We start from the raw sequence: 22,790 nt of genomic DNA, 5'->3' as shown, positions 1-22,790 counted from the left end.
GAGGTGGAGTCAGGGTCAGGGCTGGGACCGGAAATAATAGCCCCTAAGTCTTGGGTTCCTAAATCCCAGGTCAGGGCCTCTCCTCGTGAATTCAGAGAAGACTGCCTGGATGCAGAAGGCTCAGAGTGGGAAAAACTCAGGAAGGAGTGGAGAGAAGGGTACGAATTTTGAGGAGGGGGAGTAATGAGCACTTCACGCTTTGCATGTGGGTCTTCTGGCACCGAAGGACTTGATCCTTTCAACCTTTCCGGAAGGATCAAGACGCTCGCAAGAATAAGCAAGCGGTTCATCCCGGAGTAAATGCAGACGGGATGGTGTCTCGCATTGAAAGAAGACATTACTTCCGCCACCCTAAACAAGAATGGGACAGCAAACGAACAGGGCACTTCCGACCGGAAAGAGGCCACGGAGGGCACTTCCGCCATCTCTTAAGATGGCGCCGGCGGAAGGGGCGGAGTACCACTGGGTGGTGATGGCAGCGTCGAGGCTGGAGCTGAACCTGGTGCGGCTGCTGTGCCGCTGCGAGGCGATGGCAGCGGAGAAACGGGACCCGGACGAGTGGCGTCTAGAAAAGGTAGGGAATCTCGTGTTTCCTCGTAAACCCCGAATCCAAGAGAGTGGTCCCCGCATCTAGAGGCCACCGGGCCCGAGTCCCCCGCCTCGCCAGCCAGCGTGGCCACGCCCCTTCCGGTTGGTTCCGGCCACGTCCACCTGCTGCTCTCCCGCCTTCTCCCTGGGGCTCAGCTGGTCCCTCCCCCTGATAATTGGCTCCTCCTGTTTCAACCCCGCCCCCATCCTGGCCTCGCCCCTTGTTGGCTCTGATCTCTCTAAGCAGGATGTCGGGGTAGGGGGGAGGACTGGGCTGACACCCCCCCCTTTTTGTCCCCAGTACGTGGGAGCTCTCGAGGACATGCTGCAGGCCCTGAAAGCACAGGCGAGGTGAGTGCAAGCGGCCACAAGTGGTTCAAAATTGAGTCTCCTACTGGAGACCAAGTTCCCACTAAGAACCTCCCCTCAACTGGGCACAGTAGGCTTTCCTTTTCCTCTTCTCCCCTTCCAGCAAACCGGCTTCCGAGGTGCTCAATGAATATTCTCGGAAGGTAGATTTTCTGAAGGGAATGCTGCAGGCAGAGAAACTGGTAAGCAGGGGCACTTCTGCCTGGTCAACCGTCATGCTCACCTGGGGCCTGCCCCTCTGGTGACTGCTCCCTTCCCGCTTCTGCAGACCTCCTCCTCAGAGAAGGCACTAGCCAACCAGTTCCTGGCCCCTGGCCGAGTACCAACTACAGCAAGGGAACGGGTACCCGCTACGAAGACAGTGCACCTACAGTCACGGGCTCGGTACACCAGTGAAATGCGGAGTGAGCTGCTAGGCACGGTAGGGCTCCCTCCCTAGTCCCGGGAAAACTTCAGCTGGGGACAGGACTTTGTGCATGGAGGTGGCCAGAACAACAAACACTTCCGGTGCAGGGACTAGGATACCCAACAGACAGGACCTGGACCATCAGACAAGGCTTCCCAACAGACAGGCATCGTGGCCAGGGCTTTACTAGATTAGTAAGAGTTTTGGTACATGGCAAAAATGGCACATCTACACTTAAAAGCCCCAGAGTTGGCCCGGAGCAAGGTTTGGCCCCGCCTCACCACACATAAGTGAGTTTTTTCAGCTGTGAAATAGGATGACAGATACTTCTATGAGCACTTTCTGTGGATCTGAAAAATACCCTTCAAAATATGAACCCTTGTTTTCAGTTTATAGATGAGGAAACTGAGCCTCAAAGGTCATAGGACTTGTCCAGGGTCCTGATTGAGGGTGGGGAGTTTCTGAAAGCAGAAAGGACAGGTCTGGGGGCATGGCATGGTTGGTGATTCTGTGCCTCTCCTTTTTTCCCACAGGACTCTAGTGAAGGTGAGACAGCATGAGCAGAACAGGACTCAAGGCCTGGGACATACATGTATTCTTAGTGCCCCACATCCCTCGTGCCTAACCTGGCTCCCACAGGGTGTGCACAGCCCGGGGAAACTGTGCCCAGGGGCCTTACCATACTTGAAGAGGGTGTCAGGACAGAGGAAGGGGCCCTAGAGGAGACAGAATTGGACACTCCCAGCCCAAGTGACTAAGGCTGGCTAGAGGGGGGACCTGGGGCCTGGGGGAGCCCTGATGAGGAAGACTTCCTGCACCTGCTGTGCGACAGACAGAATGGGAAATGGCCTTGTGAGTAGCAGACACATCCCGGGCAATGGTCAGTAAACTGGAAAACAGCAAACCATTTCTTCCTTTTTGCCTGCTTGGCTTGTTTTGCTTTCAGAGCCTGAACTGGATGTGAGGAAGAGAACGTGAGTATCTTCAGCCCTTGGGCAGCATTGTGGGGAGAGGGGAGTTGGGCAAAGCTTGGACCACTAAAGCACAACCATGAGCATCTAAACACCAATCGGGAACCCCAGTGATCCAGTACTGAGGACTGTGTGCTTTCACTGCCAAGGGCCCGGGTTCAATCCCTGGTTGGAGAAAAAGATCCTGCAGGCTGAGCGGTGCAGCCAGTAATAATAATAATAAAATTAAAAAAAAAAAAAAAAACACTTAACGAACAGCCACTTCTGAGGATGCTTTTCCCAGAAGCCAAAGCAAAAAAGGAGAAAGAACCCCAAGCAGCGCGGTAGCTGGAACTATAATCTCTAGGTCCCTTGAAAACATGTTGGTCTCTTCCCTCCTTCCCCCATCCCCTGATCTCATACCCACTGGTCTACCCATCTGTGGGGTCAGTGGGGCATCAGGGCCCACACCAAGGGATGAGAAGCAGTCAGCAGCCGAGCTAGACCTTGTCCTGCAGCGACACCAGAACCTCCAGGAGAAGCTGGCAGAGGAGATGCTCGGCCTGGCCCGGAGCCTCAAGACCAACACACTGGCTGCCCAGAGTGTCATCAAGAAGGACAACCAGGTATGAGGACTCTGGGAACCCTAGAGCCTCTGGTTTGGGGCATCAAAGAAGGCTTCCCAGAAGAAGGTCCCTATGGCTGGGACTTAGCTGGATGAATAGGAGTTTGGCAGAAGTCAAAAATGGCATTCCCAGAAGAGGAAATAGCACTAGCAAGGGCCAAGAAGTATAGATTTACCCCACTGCAGTAGAAAGAGGCAACACTTGGACCCAGTCCTGTTGACACCTCCCCCTGCCTCACCCACAGACCCTGTCACACTCACTCAAGATGGCTGACCAGAACCTGGAAAAGCTGAAGACGGAATCCGAGCGGCTGGAGCAGCACACACAGAAGTCGGTCAACTGGCTGCTCTGGGCCATGCTCATAGTCGTCTGCTTCATCTTCATCAGCATGATCCTCTTCATCCGCATCATGCCCAAACTCAAATAAAGACTTGGCCCGGCCTGTGTCACCTGTGCTCTCTCTGCCCTCCACCCTGTCCAGGGGTGATACCTTTTGGGGTTGGCAACATGATGGGAAGGCCCTTGGAGCCCCATGAGAGCTGCAGAGAGTACAGGACCAGGGGAGGAAGGAGGTCAGGCAGCTGGGGGAGGTGAGTCACAAGCCTGCCTCCCATTTCTGCTCCCCGCCCCCCAGGTACCTACTTCACACTGGACAAGGCAGGGCCCATAGGGGCCCCAAGAACTCCCAATCTGATGGAGTCAGAGCCAAACACATTCCTGTGGAGTCAAGGTAAGGTCTGGAGGGTTGAGGAGGAGTGGGCCCATGCCTGGAGGTCAGCCTGTAGGAAGGGTTGAAAAGTTGTCTCTTTTGAGCTATGAACGACGCCGGGATTCTTGGCCTCTGGAGGAGATGAATTTGATCCAGAGCCAGTGACAAGGCTTGACCGCTCAGAAATTTTGTGTAATAAAGTTTTATTAACTTGCTAGTTTTCAGCAAGAAGTTAATATACCTATTAGTAAGCTGCTAATTAGAGAAAAGGAAATGTCTGAAAACTCAGAGTGGCACCCGGCCCCTCACCCACAACATGCATTTTGCGATAACACTGGCACAAGGTGAGTCATCCCAGGCCATACAACAGTTGACATGGGGACTTCCCTGGTGGCCCAGTGGTTAAGAGTCTATGCTTCCAATGCAGGGGGCCCAGGTTCAGTCCGTGGTCAGGGAACTAGATTCCACACGCCTCAACGAAGACCTCTTGCGACCAAATAAATTCCTTAAAAAAAATTGACGTGAATCTTGAAGAAAGGCAGATTTCCAAGCAAATACACAGTTGCATTAACATAGCTTAAGAGAACATTTCCGTGAGTAAAACATGCTGGTTTTCTGAGTCTTAGGCAGAACCTACTTGATGAAAGACAGAGTCTAAGGTAAGTACATAGTTCATTAACATAGCTTAAGAAAAACATTTCCATAAGAAAAACGCATTGGTTAGCTCAAGGTTTGAGAAGAGTTAATTTCAGGTGGAACCAGGTGTCATCATGGCAACACAAAATTTTTAAAGAAACCTTTTAATTTTGCATAGAGAAGGGGAAAATGTCTGACACTTGTAGTTTGTTTCCTCCTGCCACTTAAGAGAGAGAAAAAAAAAATGTCTGACACTTGCAACCTATTTCCTCCATCTGGGGACCCCTAGCCTTCCTGCCTATTACCCTCTCAGGGTGTCAGTGCTGGGCTTTCCTTGGGATTGAAAGTAGTAATTTAGAGACAAGGCTTAGCCCAGCCACAGCCGAAAGTCTCAGGACACTGCAGGTGCTTCACACAGTCACTCAGCAAACACAAGAAAATCAGTGGCGACCCTGCCTGCCCAGGTCATAGTTTGGGTGGGCGTTGGAGTTGGGACCCTGGAAGGGATCATGGAGTATGAGTCCAGAGGAATTATGGGTCCTGGGTTCTGCTTATCCCCACTCCAGATGTCAAGAGCAAAGTCTGTGAGAGGAGTGACTGAAGAAGCTTGGAAAGGAAGGGTGGACAGAAGGTGCCTGTGGAACACGCATGGAGTTGTCCGTGTGGGCCCCACCCCCACTGCATCAGCATAGGTGTAAAACCACCACTAATACCTTTTAAAATTCTGGTGGCAGTTTTTAAAGCTTTATGAAAGCTCTAGTGGCAACTCTTTAAAAATAGACCATAAGAAGGAGGCTCCTGCTTGTGACTCAGAGATGGTTCAGTATTAGGAAGCATGTTAATAGCCGTATTAATGCATCAGGAAGCAAAATCAGAGTGAAACGGTACTATTCACAGCATCCATTACACAAAGTCTCAATTAAAAATAACGAGCATTTCCTCATTGAACGGAAAAATCTCAAGCCAAAGGCAGTGTTGAGTTTAATGGGCAAATACTAGAAGTTTTACCGTCAAAGTGAAGAAACTAAACTGAGCTGGAGTGGAGGGATACTCACAGTCCACCCATCTCCTCCAATGATTTAATATTGTCTGGAGGTGCTAGTCAATGCAAGTAGACAACAAAAAAAATGAAAGAAGTAAAATTACTCATAGAAGATAAATTTGTCTATATAAAAAGATCCAAGCAAACTAAAACAGCTAGCTATTTCAGTAAGAAAATTTAGTAAACCAACAAGGGGGTTAATGAATATTTAAATTAACTTCCTATATGCAAAAAACAAAGTTGCAAAATATATTGGAAGATCCCATTTATAATAGTAACAGCAAAGATACACTATCTGGTTAAATCAACACCCTTAATATATAAAAAGCTCCTAAAAGCCAACAAGAAAAAAAAAATTTTGCAGGAAATAAACAGGAAAACAAATACAATGGTTTCTGAATTTTTTCACTCACCAGATTAGGCAAGATTTAAAACTTTGAAAGTACATGTACAGGAAACTGTGATGCCATTGAGGTTGCAAAGGTTGTGGGAAAACCAGCTGATTAGAGCATTATTGGCAGAAGCTCACTGAAAAACAACTTAACAATTGATGCTGTTCAGTCGCTAAGTTGTGTTCGGCTCTTTGTGACCCTATGGACTTCAGCACGCCAGGCTCCTCTGTCCTCCACGATCTACCAGAGTTTGTTCAAAGTTATGTCGGTGATGCTATGTAACCATCTCATCCTCGGCCACCCTCTTCTTTTGCCTTCAAACTTTCCCAGCTTCACAGTCTTTTCCAAGTCAGTTCAATCTGTTTGACAATCTCTCTCCAAATTAAAATACACAGGTCTTTCCCCCGTGGATTCTGGGAAGTTTCACTTCTAGGAATTCATCCTACATAAGCCTGCACAATTGGCCAAAGAAATGTGCCCTTGAATCTTTTTTCTATAGTATTGTCCGTAGTAAGGAAGATTTGTCATTGACTTCGAATCTCTCCGAAAGGAGATACAATTAACCGTGGCCTCTGGGAATAAGGGTGGGTAAGAAATTCACTCTGCGCTACGCTTCTTTTCTATGTGAATTCTCTAAACATGCCTCCAGTGCTTATTTAAAGAACTATTTTAAAAATATAACCGCTAAGTAAATAGATGCGATTCCCTGGTGGCTCAGACGGTAAAGCGTCTGCCCGCAATGCGGGAGACACGGGTTCGATCCCCAGGTCGGGAAGATCCGCTGGAGAAGGAAATGGTAACCCACTCCAGTACTCTTGCCTAGAAAATTCCATGGATGGAGGAACCTGGTGGGCTACAGTCCATGGGGTCGCAAAGAGTCGGACACGACTGAGCGACTTCACTCACTCACTCAAGTAAATAGATAAGTCGGTGCTGCTGTTCAGTCGCTAAGTCGTGTCGGTCTCTTTGCGACCCCATGGATTGCACCACGCCAGGCTCCACTGTCTCCCGGAGTTTCCTCAGACTTCTGTCCATTGAGTCGGTGATGCTGTCTAACCATCTCATTCTCTGCCGAAAGTTCTCCAAATAAACTGAGGGTCAGAAAGGGTGAGTTACCGGCCCTAAATACACAGCAGCTAGCTTTCTCCGTCAGTCTCACCGCCAGGGTGTGGGTCCGCTTCCGGGTTCCCCCGGCCCGCCCCCTCACCGCCAGCCCCGCCCTATATACCGAGGCCCCTCCCCTGGCAAGCGGAGCGACCTAGACAGTGGACTCCAGCCTGTAGTTAATGCACCACACGGACTTCGGGAGCGGACCTAGAGTCGGAGCCCCAAACACTGGGACAGGTGACCCCAGGCAGGAGTGGTTCGTGCGGGCCGCCACCGGACCGGAGATCCCAACGGTCTTCTCGGGGGTGCTGTCCCTGGACTCCGCCTCGCCCTGCGGGAGAGATTGCGGGCCGCGCCGGGGTTAACGCGAGCCAATCCTGGGCTGCGCGGTACGTAACGGATTATTTGCATAGCGCTCTTCCGGGTTACGCAGCCGGCGGCGGGCCTGGGGCTCCCTGAGGCCAATGGCGTGCGTCTATGCAAATGAGGGCGGAAATTGAGAAAGCGTAACGGGTAAAGTAGTTGGCCGCTCCGGGAGCCGCCTCCCAGTGAGTCCTCCCACCGTCCCACCTCCAATTATGTCCCCCTGCTGTGTCCACAGTCCGCCCGCCGACCATCCCCGCCACACGCTGTTCACGGCTCTCCCCGCAGGACCCGTACACCTGCCCGGGGACGCCGGAGCGGCGCCGTCCCCAAGCCGATGCCCACCCGAGAGCCCCCCCGGACCCATGGCTCCCGGGGGAACCTGCAGACCCGTCCGCCTGGCCCTGGCCCTCCGGTGAGTCTAAAAGGGAGGAGGGTTCCGAGGCCGAGCCCAGGCATAGGATTCATTTCCCCCTCTTTAAGGGATGCCGGCTAACCCTCGTTAACTCCAAACCATGATTCCTGCGCCTTCTGCAGCGGCTGGTGTCTAGAGGCCTCAAACCCAGCGCTCCCCCAACTGTGTACCAGCCCCAGCCCGGAGCCCACAGGACAAAGCCCAAGAAGATTGTATTTGAGGATGAACTCCCCTCCCGGGCCCTCCTGGGCACCAAGAAGTCTACTAGAGCCATCTGCGAGAGACATGTGCCTAGGCCCCACCCCGTGCCTGACTATGAGCTGTGAGTGGTTCCTAATTTCATGGAACAGGGAAGGGGCACTGAGGCTGGGACTTTGACAAGCGAGTAAGAGTTTGGTGGTTTAGTCGCCAAGTTGTGTCTGACTCTTAGGACCCCATGGACTGTAGCCTGCCAGGCTCCTCTGTCCATGGGATTCTCCAGGCAAGAATACTGGAGTGGGCTGCCATTTCCTTCTCCAGGGGATCTTCCTGACCCGGGAATCAAACCTGGGTCTCCTGCAGATTCTTTACCAACTGAGCTACAAGGGAAGAGTAAGAGTTTACCAAATAGTAAAAAGAGAAGGGCATTTGGGGCAGGGAGCCCAACAGAGACAAAGAAAAGCAAATTACAGTGATTGTGGAAAAGATTTCTTTCCACTCATACTTTGACCCCCTTTCAACCTGGTAGTAAGTACCCACCAGTGAGCACTGCAAAGGATCGGAGCCGCTATGCTGCGGTGTTTCAGGACCAGTACCCAGAGTTCTTGGAGCTCCAGCAGGAGGTGGGCTCTGCACAGGCAAAGCTCCAGCAGCTGGAGGCCCTGCTGAACTCACTGCCCAGACCCCGAAGCCAGGTCAGCACCAGGTGGAAACCCTCACCCTACATCCCTTGCAAGTGGCCTAAGCCTGGCCTCTGGAAGCCCAATGGGTTCAGATCTCTGGGCCTCTTCCTCGTCCAGGCTGGGCGGGCACCACATCACATGGGCCAAGGTCAGCCCTTGACAAGGTCCACCTTGTCTGAACCTGTTTCCCCATCCCTCCTTGGGTCCTGTGCTCCCTGAGCACCCGCTTCCTTCTCCTCTGGCAGAAGGAGGCCCATGTTGCTGCCCGTGTCTGGAGGGAATTTGAGAAGAAGCAGATGGTGAGTTGTGCCTCTTGAGTCCTACAGCCTGGCCTTTGCACCACCCCCCGCCCCCCCCTCCACATACTCACACTCCCATGAGGCTGGGCACTTGTGCCCAGTTTCATGGAAAGAAAACTAAGGTTCAGAGAGGAAAAGATGAAAGCTCAAGCAGCTTGAGAGGCATAGGCCAGACTGCCATAAAGACTTCCCTGGATCTCACCCTGCTCAGGACCCCAGCTTCTTGGACAAGCAGGCTCGCTGCCATTACCTGAAGGGCAAACTAAGGCACCTCAAGACACAGATCCAGAAATTTGATGACCAAGGAGACAGCGAGGGCTCTGTGTACTTCTGAGTGTCCTGGCGAATAGAGGGAACCAACGAAGTGGGAGGCCCTACGCTGCCCTTCCTTCTTTTCTTCCCTCCTGATCTTTGCTGTTACTGTTGCCCAGCCTGGGGTAGCCATGCCTGATTTTAAATGCCTTCGCCTTTGAGGCCTAGATCTGATGGCCCCTCTTCCAGCAAGGCTTCCCAGAACCTCCTGCAGGACTTCCATGGAGACCCTACATCCCAGTCCATCCCCTGGAAGTGGGTCCTGCTCTCCATTCCAGTGGAATAAACATTTATTAAGTACCTACTGCCACTTAAAACTCCTGGTTTCACTCGTCACCAAAAAATTGTTCTTCCTGAGCAAGGGAATTGGCCAGGGTCTCTGAGTAGACTGTGAACCCTAGTCTATCCAGGGGGCTCCAAGAGTCTCAAATGGCTTCCAAGAGTCTCCAAGAGTAGGAAGCTGAGGGGTCAACCATTAGTGTCACCCCCTCAGCCAGGAGGGTCCCCTAATGTCCATGCCGTGCCAGGCTCTGGGTAGCATGGATGGAGCACAGGTAGGACCAGGCTCCATGTGAAGCCCAGTGATGGTAGCCCAGGAGCTTTCTTTGAGCCTTGGCCTCCCAGAGCACAGGGGCAGTTAGGCAGGCTGCAGGCAAGGAAGGCAGTGCCAGCCACTGGGTCACAGAGAGGTCTCAGCCCCAGGATCGGTCCTCAAGAACACATGTCCTCAGAAAGAGAGCCCACTGTGATAGAGCAAGGAGAGGGGGCTGGACCCCAACAGGTGTCCTGACAACCAGAGAGGCTCAAGATGTCTTCTTCCAGCAACAGAGGTTTGGGTTTTGTAGAAGCTCAGCAATCAGGCCTGGACAAGCATCCAAGTCTCTGACCAACTGGAAGCAGGACAGACACCATGGTCTTGGTCAGTCCACAGACGTCCTGTGAATCTGAGAAACAGTGCATTGCTGTCCAGCCGGCTGGAGTGGACATTCACTTGTGCACAGGACCTCTCAGAAAACACCCACCCAGGGCAGAAACCAGCCCAGCTGCCAGTGGGAGAGCTTCATCCCATTCCAACCTCAGTCCCCTTCTGGGGACAGGGCACACCCAAGAGACCTTCACTCATTTGTTTCCGTCTTCCCAGATGTCCCGAGATGGACATGGGGGAGATGAGGGTTCCAATGGGGAACATTCTGGAGGGCTGAGGCTGCTTTATGGCTAAGCCCTAGCCCAACCTACAGGGTGAGACCCCGGTTCTTCCCTGTTTTCAAAGGACCATGATTGATAAATTTGTCTTCACTTGACAAGCCTTCAGTCAGGGCCAAAAGGTGCCACCCACACCACCATCTGGGCCCTTTCTACCCATCCCCTAGAGCCACAGTCCTGGCATAAATTCCACAGATGCCTTTCCTACTACAGAACTGGGCCACAACCTTCTGAGGCCAGGCTGGCACGCCCCCTGGTGCCCTGCATCACCCCATATCACCTCAATTAAGTCCACATTTCAAGGTCTGACCTTAGAGGTCTCCATCTTCTAAATGCCAATTTCTAAAAGTTTTTTAATTACGTGTAACAAAAAAAATTTAAACTGGCTCAGGCACAGAAGGGGAAGTCTGGGCTCATGGAACTGAAATGCCCAAGGGTTTCAGATGTGGCTTGATCCAGGGGCTCCAAAAGTATCCTGTGAAATTGGTCTCCTTTTTGGCTCTGCTTTATCCTAATTTCCATCCTGCCATTGAATCTCACTGGCCAGCTCTGGGCCACATGCCCTCCCTAAACCAGTCGCTGTGGCCAGCGAAATGGAGGGCTCTATCTGGGCTGAGATCAAGGGACAGAACTCGCCCCAAACATTTCTCCCAAGGACACTGGGGCCCAGACACCATGATTAAGGGTTGACCAAAGAAAACAAAGGGACTTCCCTGCCAGTCCGGTGGGTTAGGCCTTGGCATGGTCGGGGAACTAACATCTCATAAGCCGTGTGGTGCAGCTAAAAAAGGAAGAACAATAAAGTACTTAGTCCAGGGTTTGTGTGAATGTATGAGGCTCACTTTCATAGGCCAGAATCTAAATTCATCTGCTCAGCCCAACTCCTACAAACTCATTGGCTGACCTCTGGCCTCCCCTTCCAGCCTGTTTCCACACAAAACTATCCCACACAAACACATTTTAAAAAACCAGCAAGTAGGGCTGTTAGGTTGTAGGTGTTCCAGCTGGGCTGGGAGTGGGTCCCCATGGTAGGGTGCCTTCTGTGTCATCCCTCCCCCGACTAAGATGATGGAGACTGTGCAGGTAGGAAACTTCTTTATTATTGGCCGTGATTCATCCATCATGTAGTGTCCAACATGGATTACGTGTCCAGAGGATCAGTCTGGCACTCATCACCCCTGCCTGGCTGCAGCTGCCCCTCCAGTCCAGACGCCAGGACTTTGCCCATCACACCAGAGAAGCCACACCCCCACGAGTTTATTCTTGGGGTACCAAGGGACAAGGCTGTCCTGGGATTGGACCCTCTGTCTCACCCCTCATTTTCATCAGGGTTTCTGGGGAAGACTTGACTGGAGTCTAGACAAATCAGTCTCTTTTTGGTTTCATGATCATTTAGAAAACAGAAAAGACAAACATTTCACAGTCTTTAAAAAATAGGAGTCTGAGGAGGGAAGCCAGGGTCCTCTGTCCGGGGGAGCACCCTCCCCCGCCCCGGAGGCCTGAGCATCCGTGTCCCTTGAGGTCTGCAGACCTGGCCCTGTCTGGTCACTGGCCTGAGCCGTAGGGCCAGTTGAAGGTACTTCCTGACAGCAGCATGTCTCGGATCAGCGTCTCGATGGGCGTCTTGCCCACCAGGCGCATGAAGAACAGCTGGGAGATGAGGGAGGCCGGGACGGCACGCAAGGCAGGGAGCCGCAGCAGCAGGCGCCCAAAGCGCTGGGGCTGCGATGGGTACTGGGCCCGCACATACTCGGTGAGGGCCACCTGCGCCTTCTCCTGCAGGCTCTCCACATGCGCTGGGTCTGAGAGGCCGCAGGCATCTAAGGGACAAGGGCAAGGTCAGAAGAAGAAGTGGCAGGAGGACACAGGACCCCAGGGCTGACCGGGGCTAGGGGACACCACTCAGGGCTGTTGGTACAGAGGAGGGCACTCAAGGGAGGGGAGACAGGACCCAGCGCACAAATGGGGTGTCTAATATCTAAGGCACTGTTGGTCCCCAAGAGATATTAAGGTGGCCTCATCTGAGGATGATGACACGGAGTGCAGGTCGTGATGTCTCAAGGGTGGAAGGGCCCTGACTAAGGCATTTAACAGGGAGACAGGTTCTAATCAAGCTTGAGGAGGAAGGAATTCCCTGGTGGTCTAGTGGTTAAGACTGCACTTCCACTGCAGGGGCTGCCTTCAGTCTCTGGTTAGGGAAATTCTGCATGCCAGGAGGTGAGGCTGAAAACACCCCAAACAAAAAGCTCAAGGGGAAGAGGGGGCTGGCAAGGGGACTTGGGAAGAAAAGCAAAGCCTAGAGAGGGTATTCAGACATACTAAACAGACCTCCCTTGTGAGTGAAGGTGACAGGTGAGAGCCCTATGAATGTCAGGGCAGAGAAAATGTCCTGGGTAAGTAAAGAGGGGCAAAGCCGTATTATTGGATAAAAGCCACCTCCCAGAGTAGCCTGGGTCTGGCTCCGCATCCTTAGTTCCAGGAGACACCTAGTGGGACCTCCTTGCAAAATGCAGAGTCTGCTATGCCACCACTCCCACCACAATAAAGCAGGGCTTTGGCGGTTACTGAAGACTAGGAAGGAACTAAGATGCCTCCGCCCCTAGGTGGGAGGGGCTTCAAGCCACACACCCTACCCGATCCAGCTCTGCTGTGGGTGGCCCCTGAAGGCCTTCCGGGGGTGGGGGGGCAGGTTGGGAGCCCTGGGTCAGTGGTCTAGGGTCCTAGGAATCAGGGAGCGAAGGGCCCAGGAGACCCCAGAACCAGGTGTCAGAGAACCCCTGCCTTTCGTAAGTGGAAGGCAGTCCTCCATTAAGTGGTCAGTAACAAGAGGAGCATCCTGATTTGGCAGATGAGGGTCACAGAGTTCAGGGAGAACGGAAATCAGTAAGTGACGGACAGAGCCAAGTGGGCAGACCTCCCCTCCCGCGGCCCCCCACCTGTCATTCTGCCGTCAGTGCCCACTGAGCACGTCAGTGCCCACTGAGCACGATGAACACCTTGATGAGGGGGTGAAGGGGGGGGGGTCTCAGGGAGCCTGAGAATCAAGGGGGGAGGCTGTGGGGCCTTAAGACATGGAGCCGTGGGGGATCAAAGTTCTTATGAAGGCCTGGGGTCAGGGAGTGGGGCCATCACAGACGGTGTCAGACCGCCTGCATCGCTTCCTCCACTGTCCCCCAACAGCGCTAAAGGCGCATGCAGGGACGCAAGTCTGGCTAGCTGTAGATCCGGAAGTGGAGGACTAAGGGGGTCAAGGTCAGGAGCTAGGTCTCTCCCCTCCGCCACCCAGCCCCTCCCCAGGCCAGAGCCCCCCCATTCCAGGGCGTCTCACCAGGTGTGAAGAGCGCGATGGCCTTGAGGCAGCCATACTCCGCGGAGTCAACCTGCAAACGGCCCAGTTTGTCCACCTGTTCCTGGAAGGCGCGCACCTGGTCCATGAAGGCCACGGCACGCTCGGCGGCCATGGGCGCGGCATGCAGGCCGGCGGCGGCCAGCAGCGGCGCCGTGTGCAGGGGCAGCGCTGCCTGCGCCGCGTTCAGCACGAAGAGCTCGCTCCAGCTGAGGCGCAGCAGCGCCACCTGGTCGGCCACCGGCAGCTCGGGGAAGAAGGGCGCGTGGCGCGCCCACTCCACGGTGCTGAAGAGCAGCCGCGCCGCCAGCTCACACACATTGTCGATGCCCAGCACCGCGCCCGCCGCGCCGCTCCCGGCTCCGAAAGCGCCCGCGGCTCCTGCACCGAAGCGCCCGGCCGCCGCGGGATAGGGCTCGGCACGCAGCAGCTGCGCGATCAGCTCCGACACCGGCTGCCCCGGGAAGAGGTCTCCGCCGGCCACGGCCAGCGCAGAGCCAGGAGGGCTGCCCGAGGAGGCTGCCACAGTGCCCGGTAGCGAGTGCGGAATTCGGCCGCGCTGCACCGCTGTGAAGGGGAGATAGAGATGAGGGGGTGGGGAGGAGGAGAAGGGGGAGGGAGATTGCCAGCCCGCAAGAAATGCGGAAGGTACAGGAGAGGGAGGAGGGGAGTGGGGACAGGGAGCGGGGCAAGAATCAGAAGATGGGGAGTGAGGACACGGGAAACCAGAGAGGGGAGCGTGGGGTGTGAGGAAGGCGGGGAGGAAGTAGGGGGAAAGTGGGTACCCCGAGTCATGGGGTGGGGCAAATAGGGAGGAAGAAAGGTTGGAGATAAAATTATCAGAGGGTTACTCATTCCCTCCCCTCCAAGACCCCAACTCAGCCTTTCCCTGAACCCCCAATCCCTACCTCATGGGCACAATGCTTGTTGGGAGGACAGAGGCCAAGGTCTTGCAGGCCCCACCTTGCTCCACCCTTGTGCCCTGAGGTCATGTCCAGCCACCATCAGGCTACTTCTTTCAGAGAAGGAAGTGCGGGGTTGGGGGGGGCATCTCAGGTGGAAATAGGACCACTGGGTGAGGGCTAATTCACATACCCGCCTCCCCCTCTTCTGGACTGTGTGAGCTCCCCTCTGCAGCCAGGGAAGCCAGACCTATCAATCATGTCCTCATCTGTCAATCATAGGAGTCTAAGAGCTGATAATGGGTCTAGGGGGGGCAAGCACCTTCCTAGGACATGGGCACATAGCCAGCCTACCCCTCAAACAAGTGATCAGTAGGAGCTGGCACTGATCTCTCCTATGGAAGTAGGATATTTCTCCACCTCCCAGCCCCACCCTCCAGGTCATGGCCCCCTAGAGCAGGTCTCATCTGCCTGGGCCTCTGCAGTGACCTCAATGTTAAGAATGAAATCCTGGTCAGTAGCAAAAAGTCGCTGTTAGCAAAAAGTAGTGTTTGTTGCTCAGTCGTGTCCGACTCCTTGCGATCCCACGGACTATAGGCCGTAAGGCTCCTCTGTCCATGGGATTCTCCATCCAAGAACCCTGGAGCGGGTAGCCATTCCCTTCTTCAGGGGATCCTGACCCAGGGATTGAACCCGGTCAGTAGCAGGTGCTCAGTAAACCTGAGATTCCATCAGTAGCTTTGCCTGTGATGGGGAAGGACCAAGTGCTGGCCTTGGCCAGTGCCCCCAGGGATCACGTAGGTGACAAGAGGAAAGCTGAGGTGCAAGGAGGAAGGGTGGCTGCATGCCAGCCTGGCCCATGCCACAGTGGGCAGGGTGGAGGGGCTGACTGGGCTGGATGCCCAGCAGAGACTAATTAATAAGCTTTAATGAGGTGACATGCCCAAGTCTCATCACCTCCATGAACTTCTGGTCAACCCACCATGGAGCAGAGCGGGAGAGGGACCCAAGTGGGAGCTGAGGGCTAGCAGAGCTGATCAGGGAAGCAGCGTTCAAGCCTTATCCCATGTGATTTGAAGTCCCAGGAGCCTCTGTCTGTCAAATGGGTGTAGCTGGGTTGAGGGCCAACTGCTAAGTCGCTTCAGTCGTGTCCGACTCTGTGTGACTCCATAGACGTCATCCCACCAGGCTCCCCCATCCCTGGGATTCTCCAGGCAAGAACATTGGAGTGGGTTGCCATTTCCTTCTCCAATGCATGAAAGTGAAAAGTGAAAGTGAAGTCGCTCAGTCGTGTCAGACTCTTAGCGACCCCATGGACCGCAGCCTACCAGGCTCCTCCGTCCATGGGATTTTCCAGGCAACAGTACTGGAGTGGGGTGCCATTGCCTTCTCCAACAATGAATCCCAATTAACCTCTGGCTCACTTGGTTCTAAAGCCCACTGCCATCATTCATCCATCACCCGGCCACCTCAGGGTCTTTGCATTTGCTGTTCCTGCTTCCTGAGAACCCCTTCCCAGCTCTTCCTCCCCATTAAGCCCAGACTGTGTGGGTTCAAATCCCAACCACAATTAGATTGCTCTCTGTACTCTTTCCCCACCCATAAAAGTATGCAGTTGATAATCATGACGATGATAACACCAATCACTGAATTAAATGAGAATGTATCTAACCGGCTTGGAGTAGCTTTTGGAACATGAAAATGAAAGTCACTCAATCGTGTCCGACTCTTTGGGACCCCATGGACTACACAGTCCATGACTTCTCCAGGCCAGAACACTGGAGTGGGTAGCCTTTCCCTTCTCCAGGGGATCTTCCCAACTCAGGGATTGAACCCAGGTCTCCCACATTGCAGGTGGATTCTCTACCAGCTAAGCCACAAGGGAAGCCTAAGAATACTAGAGTGGGTAGCCTATCCCTTCTCCAGTAGATATTCCCAACCCAGGAATCGAACCAGGGTCTCATAGTAAGAGCTAAATGGATAGTAACTCAAGCCAAGAAACATTAAGCACCTTCTATGTTTTAGAACCTGGTGTAGGCTCTGGGGATGTGTCAGAAAACAAGACAGACAAAAGTTTCTGACCTTGAGGAGCAGACATTCTGATGGAGGAGCAAGCAAATTATAAAGCAAGATAGATGGCCCGAATAAAGGGGTTGCAAAGGGTAATCAGGAGGGCTTCTCGGAGGAGGTGTGTTTCAGCAAATCTTAAAAGAAGGTGAGAGAGGAAGCCATGTAGGTGTCTGGGAGAGGTGTTCCAGACAGAGGGAGCCACCTGTGCAAAGGCCAAGAGAGGGCTGTGTTCGGGTCATGATCTGAGATTTATTATTTCCACCTCGAGACTCTGAAGATCTGAAGCCTGGATTTGATGTGGATTTTAGGTCAAATTCACAAGTGGAGACAAAATCCAGGTTGCGGGGGTGGGGGTATGGACAGTCACCCCCAACTTCACATGACCAAAGAGAGTGATCAGATGATCTTAAGAGAAAGATTCTGGGCAGCTGTTCCCAGCTTCTTTCACAGAGACTCAGCAGAGAAGAAACCAACAATAAAGCAGGAGAGACTCAGCTTTTAGACACAGAGAAGAACTGCCAGCCTGGCTGATAAGAGTCCAGGCAGAGACACGAAGTCCAGCCTTGGAGCCGACATTGAAGTGGGCCGGATTCTGCTCCCTAGCCCAGTGCTTCGTGCAGAAGTCTATAGGTTCCACCTGAATTCTAAGAGTGATCGGTGGAGTTCTAGACCTAGCTGCCCTGCACAGATCCACCCAAGTCCCCAGGGCAAGGACAAGAGGCTGGGCCTCCCTCTGGCTCCCAGCATCCCCGGTCAGGCGGAAGGGTGAGCTGCCCTTTGCCTTAGTCGGGTGAGTTCCTGCCTTGGGCAAACACAAGGCAGAGAGGGTGGAGGGAAAGCAAATCAAAAAAAAAAGTACATCATTGTTCAGAAAGTGGTGGCCAGGATAGAGGGCAGAGGGTTACCGGGGTTAACTTCAGGTTCCCTGTTCCTTAGGCCGGGTTGGGAGAGGTGGTGGGGAGAAAGGTTCTAACATGGGCCAAAGTCGGGGAGCCCCTTGCAGCCCAGTTCTGCCTCAGCCACCAGGCAGCCACAGATAATTGGATTCCTCCAGCCCAGGGCCAGATCCAGGCCCACGGGATCTCAGGATCGGTGGTAACGAGGTTAGCAGGCGCCAGACCCCACCCTCCATGGCTCCCAGACCCCAAGAGAGGGAGCAAAGGGCAGGCTGCTTGTTCACCCTCTGCCCACCCCACCCCAGCGAGTACTCACCTTCCTTCCTCATGCCCACCCGGAAGCACTTCTTGAGGCGGCAGTATTGGCACTGGTTCCGGTGATGCTGGTCGATCTGGCAGTCACGGTTAGACCTGTGGGCATGCAGAGGTCACCAAGGGAGTCACCATGACACCTACATTCTGGCCTGGGAGCCACTTTGTGAGACGTCTTAGAAGGTTGCACCTGGGAACCATCAGGACCAACCCCCATCCCTACCAACAACCTGGGCTGGGCAGATGACCCCAAAGTGGCACAAAGGTTAAGCCTGCAGGTGTGCAAAGAGGAAAGGACAATCTGGGGGAGTGGAGACAGATGAAGATCAGTCTGTGGCAAAGTGGATTAGCATGCCAGGGAGGGTTATGTTGGAACTGGGTTTTGAAGGATGAATACAAGTTCCCCAGGTGACCAGAGGCAGTTCCTGGCAGAATGACAATGACACCCAAAAGTTTTCCAGTTACATTTTACTTGGTCCTTGTCAGGCCAGGGGACAGGGTCTTTGTCCCAGGGCACTGTGAGAGCAGAGAAGGAACATGGTCACCAAGCAAGACTTTGTGAGTTGACTAAGAGATGAGAACCCAGGCCAGTCCTCTTTGGGGTCACAGCACCATGGGGCCCCAACATTACTGCCTGGCACGAGGCCACCATCAATGTAAGAACAAACGAAGGAATGAATGAATGAACTCCTGTACCCCTCCAAGATGTCAAACCCTTCTCTAGAAAGACCATCCAACACCTAACTGAGCCCAAGAAACTTCCTCCAGGGGGTCCTCGGGGATTGCTGGTGCCTTTTCCAGGGACAGGACACATGGCCCCGCCCTCTGAAGCAACGAGTTCCGTCCAAGGTCAGTCACAAGTTGAAAGGTTCAGGCCTTTGTTCTTCCAATGTCCCCAGCGCCCTTTTTCCCTTGGCCCCTGTTCTATGTTCCCTCCATCTCTCTCTCCTCTGAGCCTTTTGAGGCCTAAACCAAGGGCTGGAGTCCCAGCTGGGCACCAATCGGGTACTCAGAGCTAGTCACAAGGTAAGACAAATACTTAATGAAGTTAAAAAGTCAAACACATCTTAGCTGCGGACACCTAAGGCCTGACCCTTGGGCAGCCACTCCTCCACTGAGCCTTGGTTTCCTCATCTGGAATTGGGAGGCCAGAGGCCAATTCTATATGGGATGCACTCATTCTGGAGAAAATTGGGAGTGCAGGTTGGGGGGGTGTCAAGACTCAGGCCCCACCTGGGAGTCCCAGTGGCCAATTTTGAAGAGGTGAAGCTCCAGAGGGCCTCTGTGTCCTGCAGCACCAGCCTCCGAGCCCCCAGGAAGAGGCCCTACTAGGGCAAAGGGAGCTCAGGCAGAACCAGAACAAAGCCCAGCAGGCAGGCAGTGGGAGGGTCCTGGGCAGCCGGGTGGAAACAGCCAGGCTTGGGGCAGGCAGGCAGGGGCCTGGCTCGGGTCCCGGAGACTTCAGGGGAGGCCCTGAACCTTCTGCCTCAACTTCCCCAGTTGTAGAGTCAGGAGAGATCTTCTGCCCCTCCAGATGGGAAAACAGTAAGTTCTACCTGTTATCCCACCTAAACAGCACATGCTTTGCCAGACCCCACAGTCCAACTCTGCCTTCTCCCTGGGCTTCTGGCTTTCAGTCCCATTTGATCATTGCCCTCTTGCTTACACACCTTCTTCCATGGTTCCCCATTACTTTCACTCCAGAATTTCTGACCCACTTGGCTCTAACTTCTCCCATGCCTGGGTGGTCTCACATTACATCACTGATCCCCAATCCTGCCACTGAGTGTTTGCTGGAGCCACACTCTCTGCAGGAGTGCCCTTCGCTTCTACCTGCTAAACCCCTCATGTTTCAAGGTCCACCTCCTGTGGCCTTCCTCTCTGACCCTCAGGCAGAGCTCCTTGTTCCTCCTGGGACCCCAGACCATCCCTCCCTTTAGCCCAACCCAGACACCACATACTGGGACACCTGTGTCTCACTGTATCTCCCTCAAACTGGGAGAAGGCTGGGCTTGGAACTGGGGTCTTTTCTAGGGTACTGGCATCAAACCACCCACGTCAGGCCCCGAGGGGTCTTTGTTGATTCAACCTGAGGCTCAGAGAGAAGCAGTAACTTCTCCCGGTTACACAACACAGACCTTCTCAAGAACGTGCCAGTGCCGAACCAGGTCCCTCTCCCTGGCCTTGGTGCTCCCACTCTAAGGAAGCCTCTGGGACCCCCAAACCACCTGAGCCCCTCCCCTGCCCTCCCTAAAGACCCGGCCAGAGAGCACACAGTTATTCCAGCAACAAGAATGAGGCCAAAGTCTGGTGGCCCAGTTAGCATTGGAGGAGGGAGTAAGCCAGCTCCGCGCCATACAGAGCCGCCCCCAACAGGCCAGATCTGGGGCCAAATTCCTGCTTCAGGTACCCAGGGCCCCACCCAGTAGCCCTGCCAACAAGCCCTCCAACAGCAGCTCCCCCTGGGGAGGTCCTGACCCAGACTTGCCTGGCTCCCCACCTTCCCAACCCCACAGTTCTCTTGCTAAGCCCCAAGTGGGCAGGTCTCTCCCTGGGTGACCCAGGGCAGGTGCCAAGAGCTTTCTGGGCCTTAGTTTTGCCCGTGTGGAAAATGGGACCCTCCAAACGGGCTCTCCAGAGACCAAGCATGTTCCTGGAGGATGCAGAGTAGGGGTTTGTCAATGGAGGAAAAGGGGACTCAGCAAAAAGTGATGTGAAAGGCGGGGTCCTGGACCGGACACCCAGTGCCAGCAGCTTCTCCCCTAGACGTAATGCCCCGTCGGGAACCAGAAAAGCTAGCCAGGTCACACCCGGCCAGTGGGGACTCCAACCTAGGACAGCCTAGGGCTGCTTCTTGGAAACATTCATCCCCACCCAGTCTCAGAACCGACAAAAGTTTCAGGGATTTTCCAGGATCCCAATTCTGCACCTACTCCTAGCTGGGGGCGTGTAGAGGGGGTTGCGGGGCTGAAGCAGCCAAGATACGGTCAAATCCAGCCGCCACCTCGGACCTCTCTCGCAGCAGTTTCCGGTGACCCAGGGCCCAGAGAGCGCCCATGGGGGTTCCCCCTGACGGGCAGGCCCAACCCCCACAGCAGAAGTGTCCCTCTCCCCCCGCCCCATGCGAAGGAAGCCGCCCTGTGCCACCTAGTTTCGCTCCAGCCGCCGCCTCAGTAGTCAGGGCGACTTTGGAAGTGATATTTGACCCCAAGGGCGCGCCGTATCGATCCGCGCGGCCGCAGACAATGGCCCCCGGACGCTGTGAGCTCCACAGTCCAAGTTCCACGTTCGATCCCCACCCGGTCCCCGGCGCGCCGAGATTCCCAAGGGAAGGGATGCCCTGGGATTAGGGACCCACCCCTGACAGCACCCCAACCCCTCACAGCGCAGAGCTGACCCCTCTCCGGAGAAAAGGAAGGGAGGAAGGAGGAGCGAGTAACTGGGGCGGAAGCCGCCAGGGACCACCTGATAGGGGGACCTGCACCGATACAGCGCCGACTGTATACACAATCTCAGGAATGTGATGGAGAGGGGGCGAGGGACCTGTGCCCCGATCTCTGACGGGAAGTAGAAAACCAGGGAAGGTCAGCGCCAGGCCCAAGGTGACCGAGCAGGTCAGAGGCCCGGCCCGGGTGCCGGCGGCGGTGCGCTGAGAGGGGGCTCACCGGCAGGTGTAGCTGAGGTTGCGGCGGATGCTCCGCTTGAAGAAGCTCTTGCAGCCCTCGCAGGTGAAGACGCCGTAGTGCTTGCCGCTCGACTTGTCCCCGCACACCACGCAGTCCACCTGCAGCCCCGGCCGCTCCTCGTCGCCTGGCTCAGCGTCGCTGGCGGCACCGGGGGGTGAGGCCGAATCTTCCTCCGCCGCGCGCGGGTAGCCGCCCGCCTTGTCCACGCCATTCGTGTCGCCGCCGCCCCCGGGGCCGCCCCAGCCGCCGGTCACCATGGCCATAGCCCCCAGGCAGCGGGGCCGGGGCGCCCCCTCCGCGTTTCTCCCTCGGGGCACACCTCTCGGCCCGGGGGACCCTAACCGGCGCGCATCCGGTCCCGGTGCGCGGGGGTCACACGGTTGCACCCCCCAAAAAAGTTTTGCAGCAACTTCCTGCGGCCGGTCCGCGCGCCCGGGCGGAACTGGTCGGGCCGGTTCCAGGTCAACTTTCCCACGCGTGCGCGGGGCCGGGCCCCGGACCGGGGGGGCGCGCTAGAGGTGCTGGCCGGGGGCCCCGGGGACTCGCGCCCCGCCGCCCTGGGGCCCCGGCGGGGGAGCTCGGGCCATGGCCCGGCCCAGGCAGCGCAGGGGGTGCCCTCCGGCCTGGCCGCCGCTCGGCCAAGGGCTGCGGCCAACTTAGCGGGCTGCCATCCGAGCGCGGGAGGCCGGGGGGAAAGTTTGGCCGCAAGTTGCGCGGCCGCCCGCGGCGGGGGGGAGGGGCGGCGAGCGTGCGCCGGGGCCGGTCACCTCACCCCCTGAGTCCCCCAGGGCCCCCGGCGGCCGCTCGGGGCCTGCAGGACCGCGGGCCGGCGCTTCCCGAGCTGCCGCCCCCGCTGCGGCCGCGCCCGCCCGGCCTGGGCCTGTGCCTGAGCCCGAGCCTCGCTCTCGCCGCCGACCCCGCGCGCCGGCCTCGCGCTGCGGCCGGTTTGACACACAACGTTCCATTCGCGGGGCGGGCGGGGGGCGGGGGCGGGGGCAGGGGCGCGCGCCGCGGGCTGGGGGCGGGCGCTCGTTGCCCCGGCGACGGCCGCCCTTATAAGGACATGGGTGGCCGTGCGCGGCGCCCGGCGCCCCGGCCGGCGGGAGGGGCTAGGGCGGAGCGCGGGGCCGCAAGGCCTGACCCTCCTCCCTCCCCTCCCTCGCTCACCCCACTCCCACCCCCGTCCTCGCCCGGCTCCAGCCTTAACCCCTGCCGGGCCGCGGCGGGAGCCTGGGCCATTGCTGCCCTCTGCCCTTCCGCAGCCTCGCCAAGATGTCTCT

The 22,790-nt window shown here is 55.7% G+C and overlaps 3 protein-coding genes and 1 long non-coding RNA gene across 8 annotated transcripts; 2 read left to right on the top strand and 2 right to left on the bottom strand.

The window, feature by feature from the left end:
- The first annotated feature begins 417 nt into the window (after nucleotides 1–417).
- Nucleotides 418–3,388, top strand: USE1 (unconventional SNARE in the ER 1). Its single transcript, XM_019963905.2, has 8 exons — nucleotides 418–574; nucleotides 890–939; nucleotides 1,061–1,139; nucleotides 1,226–1,378; nucleotides 1,897–1,909; nucleotides 2,310–2,337; nucleotides 2,765–2,939; nucleotides 3,184–3,388. The coding sequence occupies exons 1-8, from the start codon at nucleotides 434–436 to the stop codon at nucleotides 3,364–3,366; spliced, it is 822 nt and encodes a 273-aa protein (XP_019819464.1). The 5' UTR covers nucleotides 418–433; the 3' UTR covers nucleotides 3,367–3,388.
- On the bottom strand, nucleotides 2,480–6,906 carry LOC139184046 (uncharacterized). Of its 2 annotated transcripts, none has more exons than XR_011567472.1 (2): nucleotides 5,340–6,906; nucleotides 2,480–4,281 (listed from the first exon to the last, which is right to left on the bottom strand). It is a non-coding gene; the product is annotated as an uncharacterized lncRNA (long non-coding RNA). The 2 variants fall into 2 exon arrangements; XR_011567473.1 differs by having other exon boundaries at nucleotides 5,740–6,906.
- Nucleotides 6,907–6,950: 44 nt separating this feature from the next.
- OCEL1 (occludin/ELL domain containing 1) lies at nucleotides 6,951–9,395 on the top strand. 4 transcript variants are annotated; one of them, XM_019963904.2, is made up of 6 exons: nucleotides 6,951–7,214; nucleotides 7,477–7,603; nucleotides 7,726–7,925; nucleotides 8,331–8,496; nucleotides 8,730–8,783; nucleotides 8,995–9,395. In XM_019963904.2, the coding sequence occupies exons 2-6, from the start codon at nucleotides 7,526–7,528 to the stop codon at nucleotides 9,115–9,117; spliced, it is 621 nt and encodes a 206-aa protein (XP_019819463.1). In that variant the 5' UTR covers nucleotides 6,951–7,214; nucleotides 7,477–7,525; the 3' UTR covers nucleotides 9,118–9,395. The 4 variants fall into 4 exon arrangements, with proteins under 4 accessions (XP_019819463.1, XP_019819462.1, XP_070648681.1 ...); XM_019963903.2 differs by having other exon boundaries at nucleotides 7,427–7,603; XM_070792580.1 differs by lacking the exon at nucleotides 6,951–7,214 and adding an exon at nucleotides 7,355–7,373.
- Nucleotides 9,396–11,378: 1,983 nt separating this feature from the next.
- NR2F6 (nuclear receptor subfamily 2 group F member 6) lies at nucleotides 11,379–22,437 on the bottom strand. The gene is made up of 4 exons (XM_019963902.2): nucleotides 21,490–22,437; nucleotides 17,829–17,923; nucleotides 13,627–14,211; nucleotides 11,379–12,118 (listed from the first exon to the last, which is right to left on the bottom strand). The coding sequence occupies exons 1-4, from the start codon at nucleotides 21,771–21,773 to the stop codon at nucleotides 11,844–11,846; spliced, it is 1,239 nt and encodes a 412-aa protein (XP_019819461.2). The 5' UTR covers nucleotides 21,774–22,437; the 3' UTR covers nucleotides 11,379–11,843.
- Between the last annotated feature and the right edge of the window lie 353 nt (nucleotides 22,438–22,790).

This window comes from Bos indicus, chromosome 7 (assembly GCF_029378745.1).
Source record: "Bos indicus isolate NIAB-ARS_2022 breed Sahiwal x Tharparkar chromosome 7, NIAB-ARS_B.indTharparkar_mat_pri_1.0, whole genome shotgun sequence".
NCBI classification, from domain to species: Eukaryota; Metazoa; Chordata; class Mammalia; order Artiodactyla; family Bovidae; genus Bos; species Bos indicus.
This window is presented reverse-complemented; position numbering and strand designations above follow the sequence as displayed.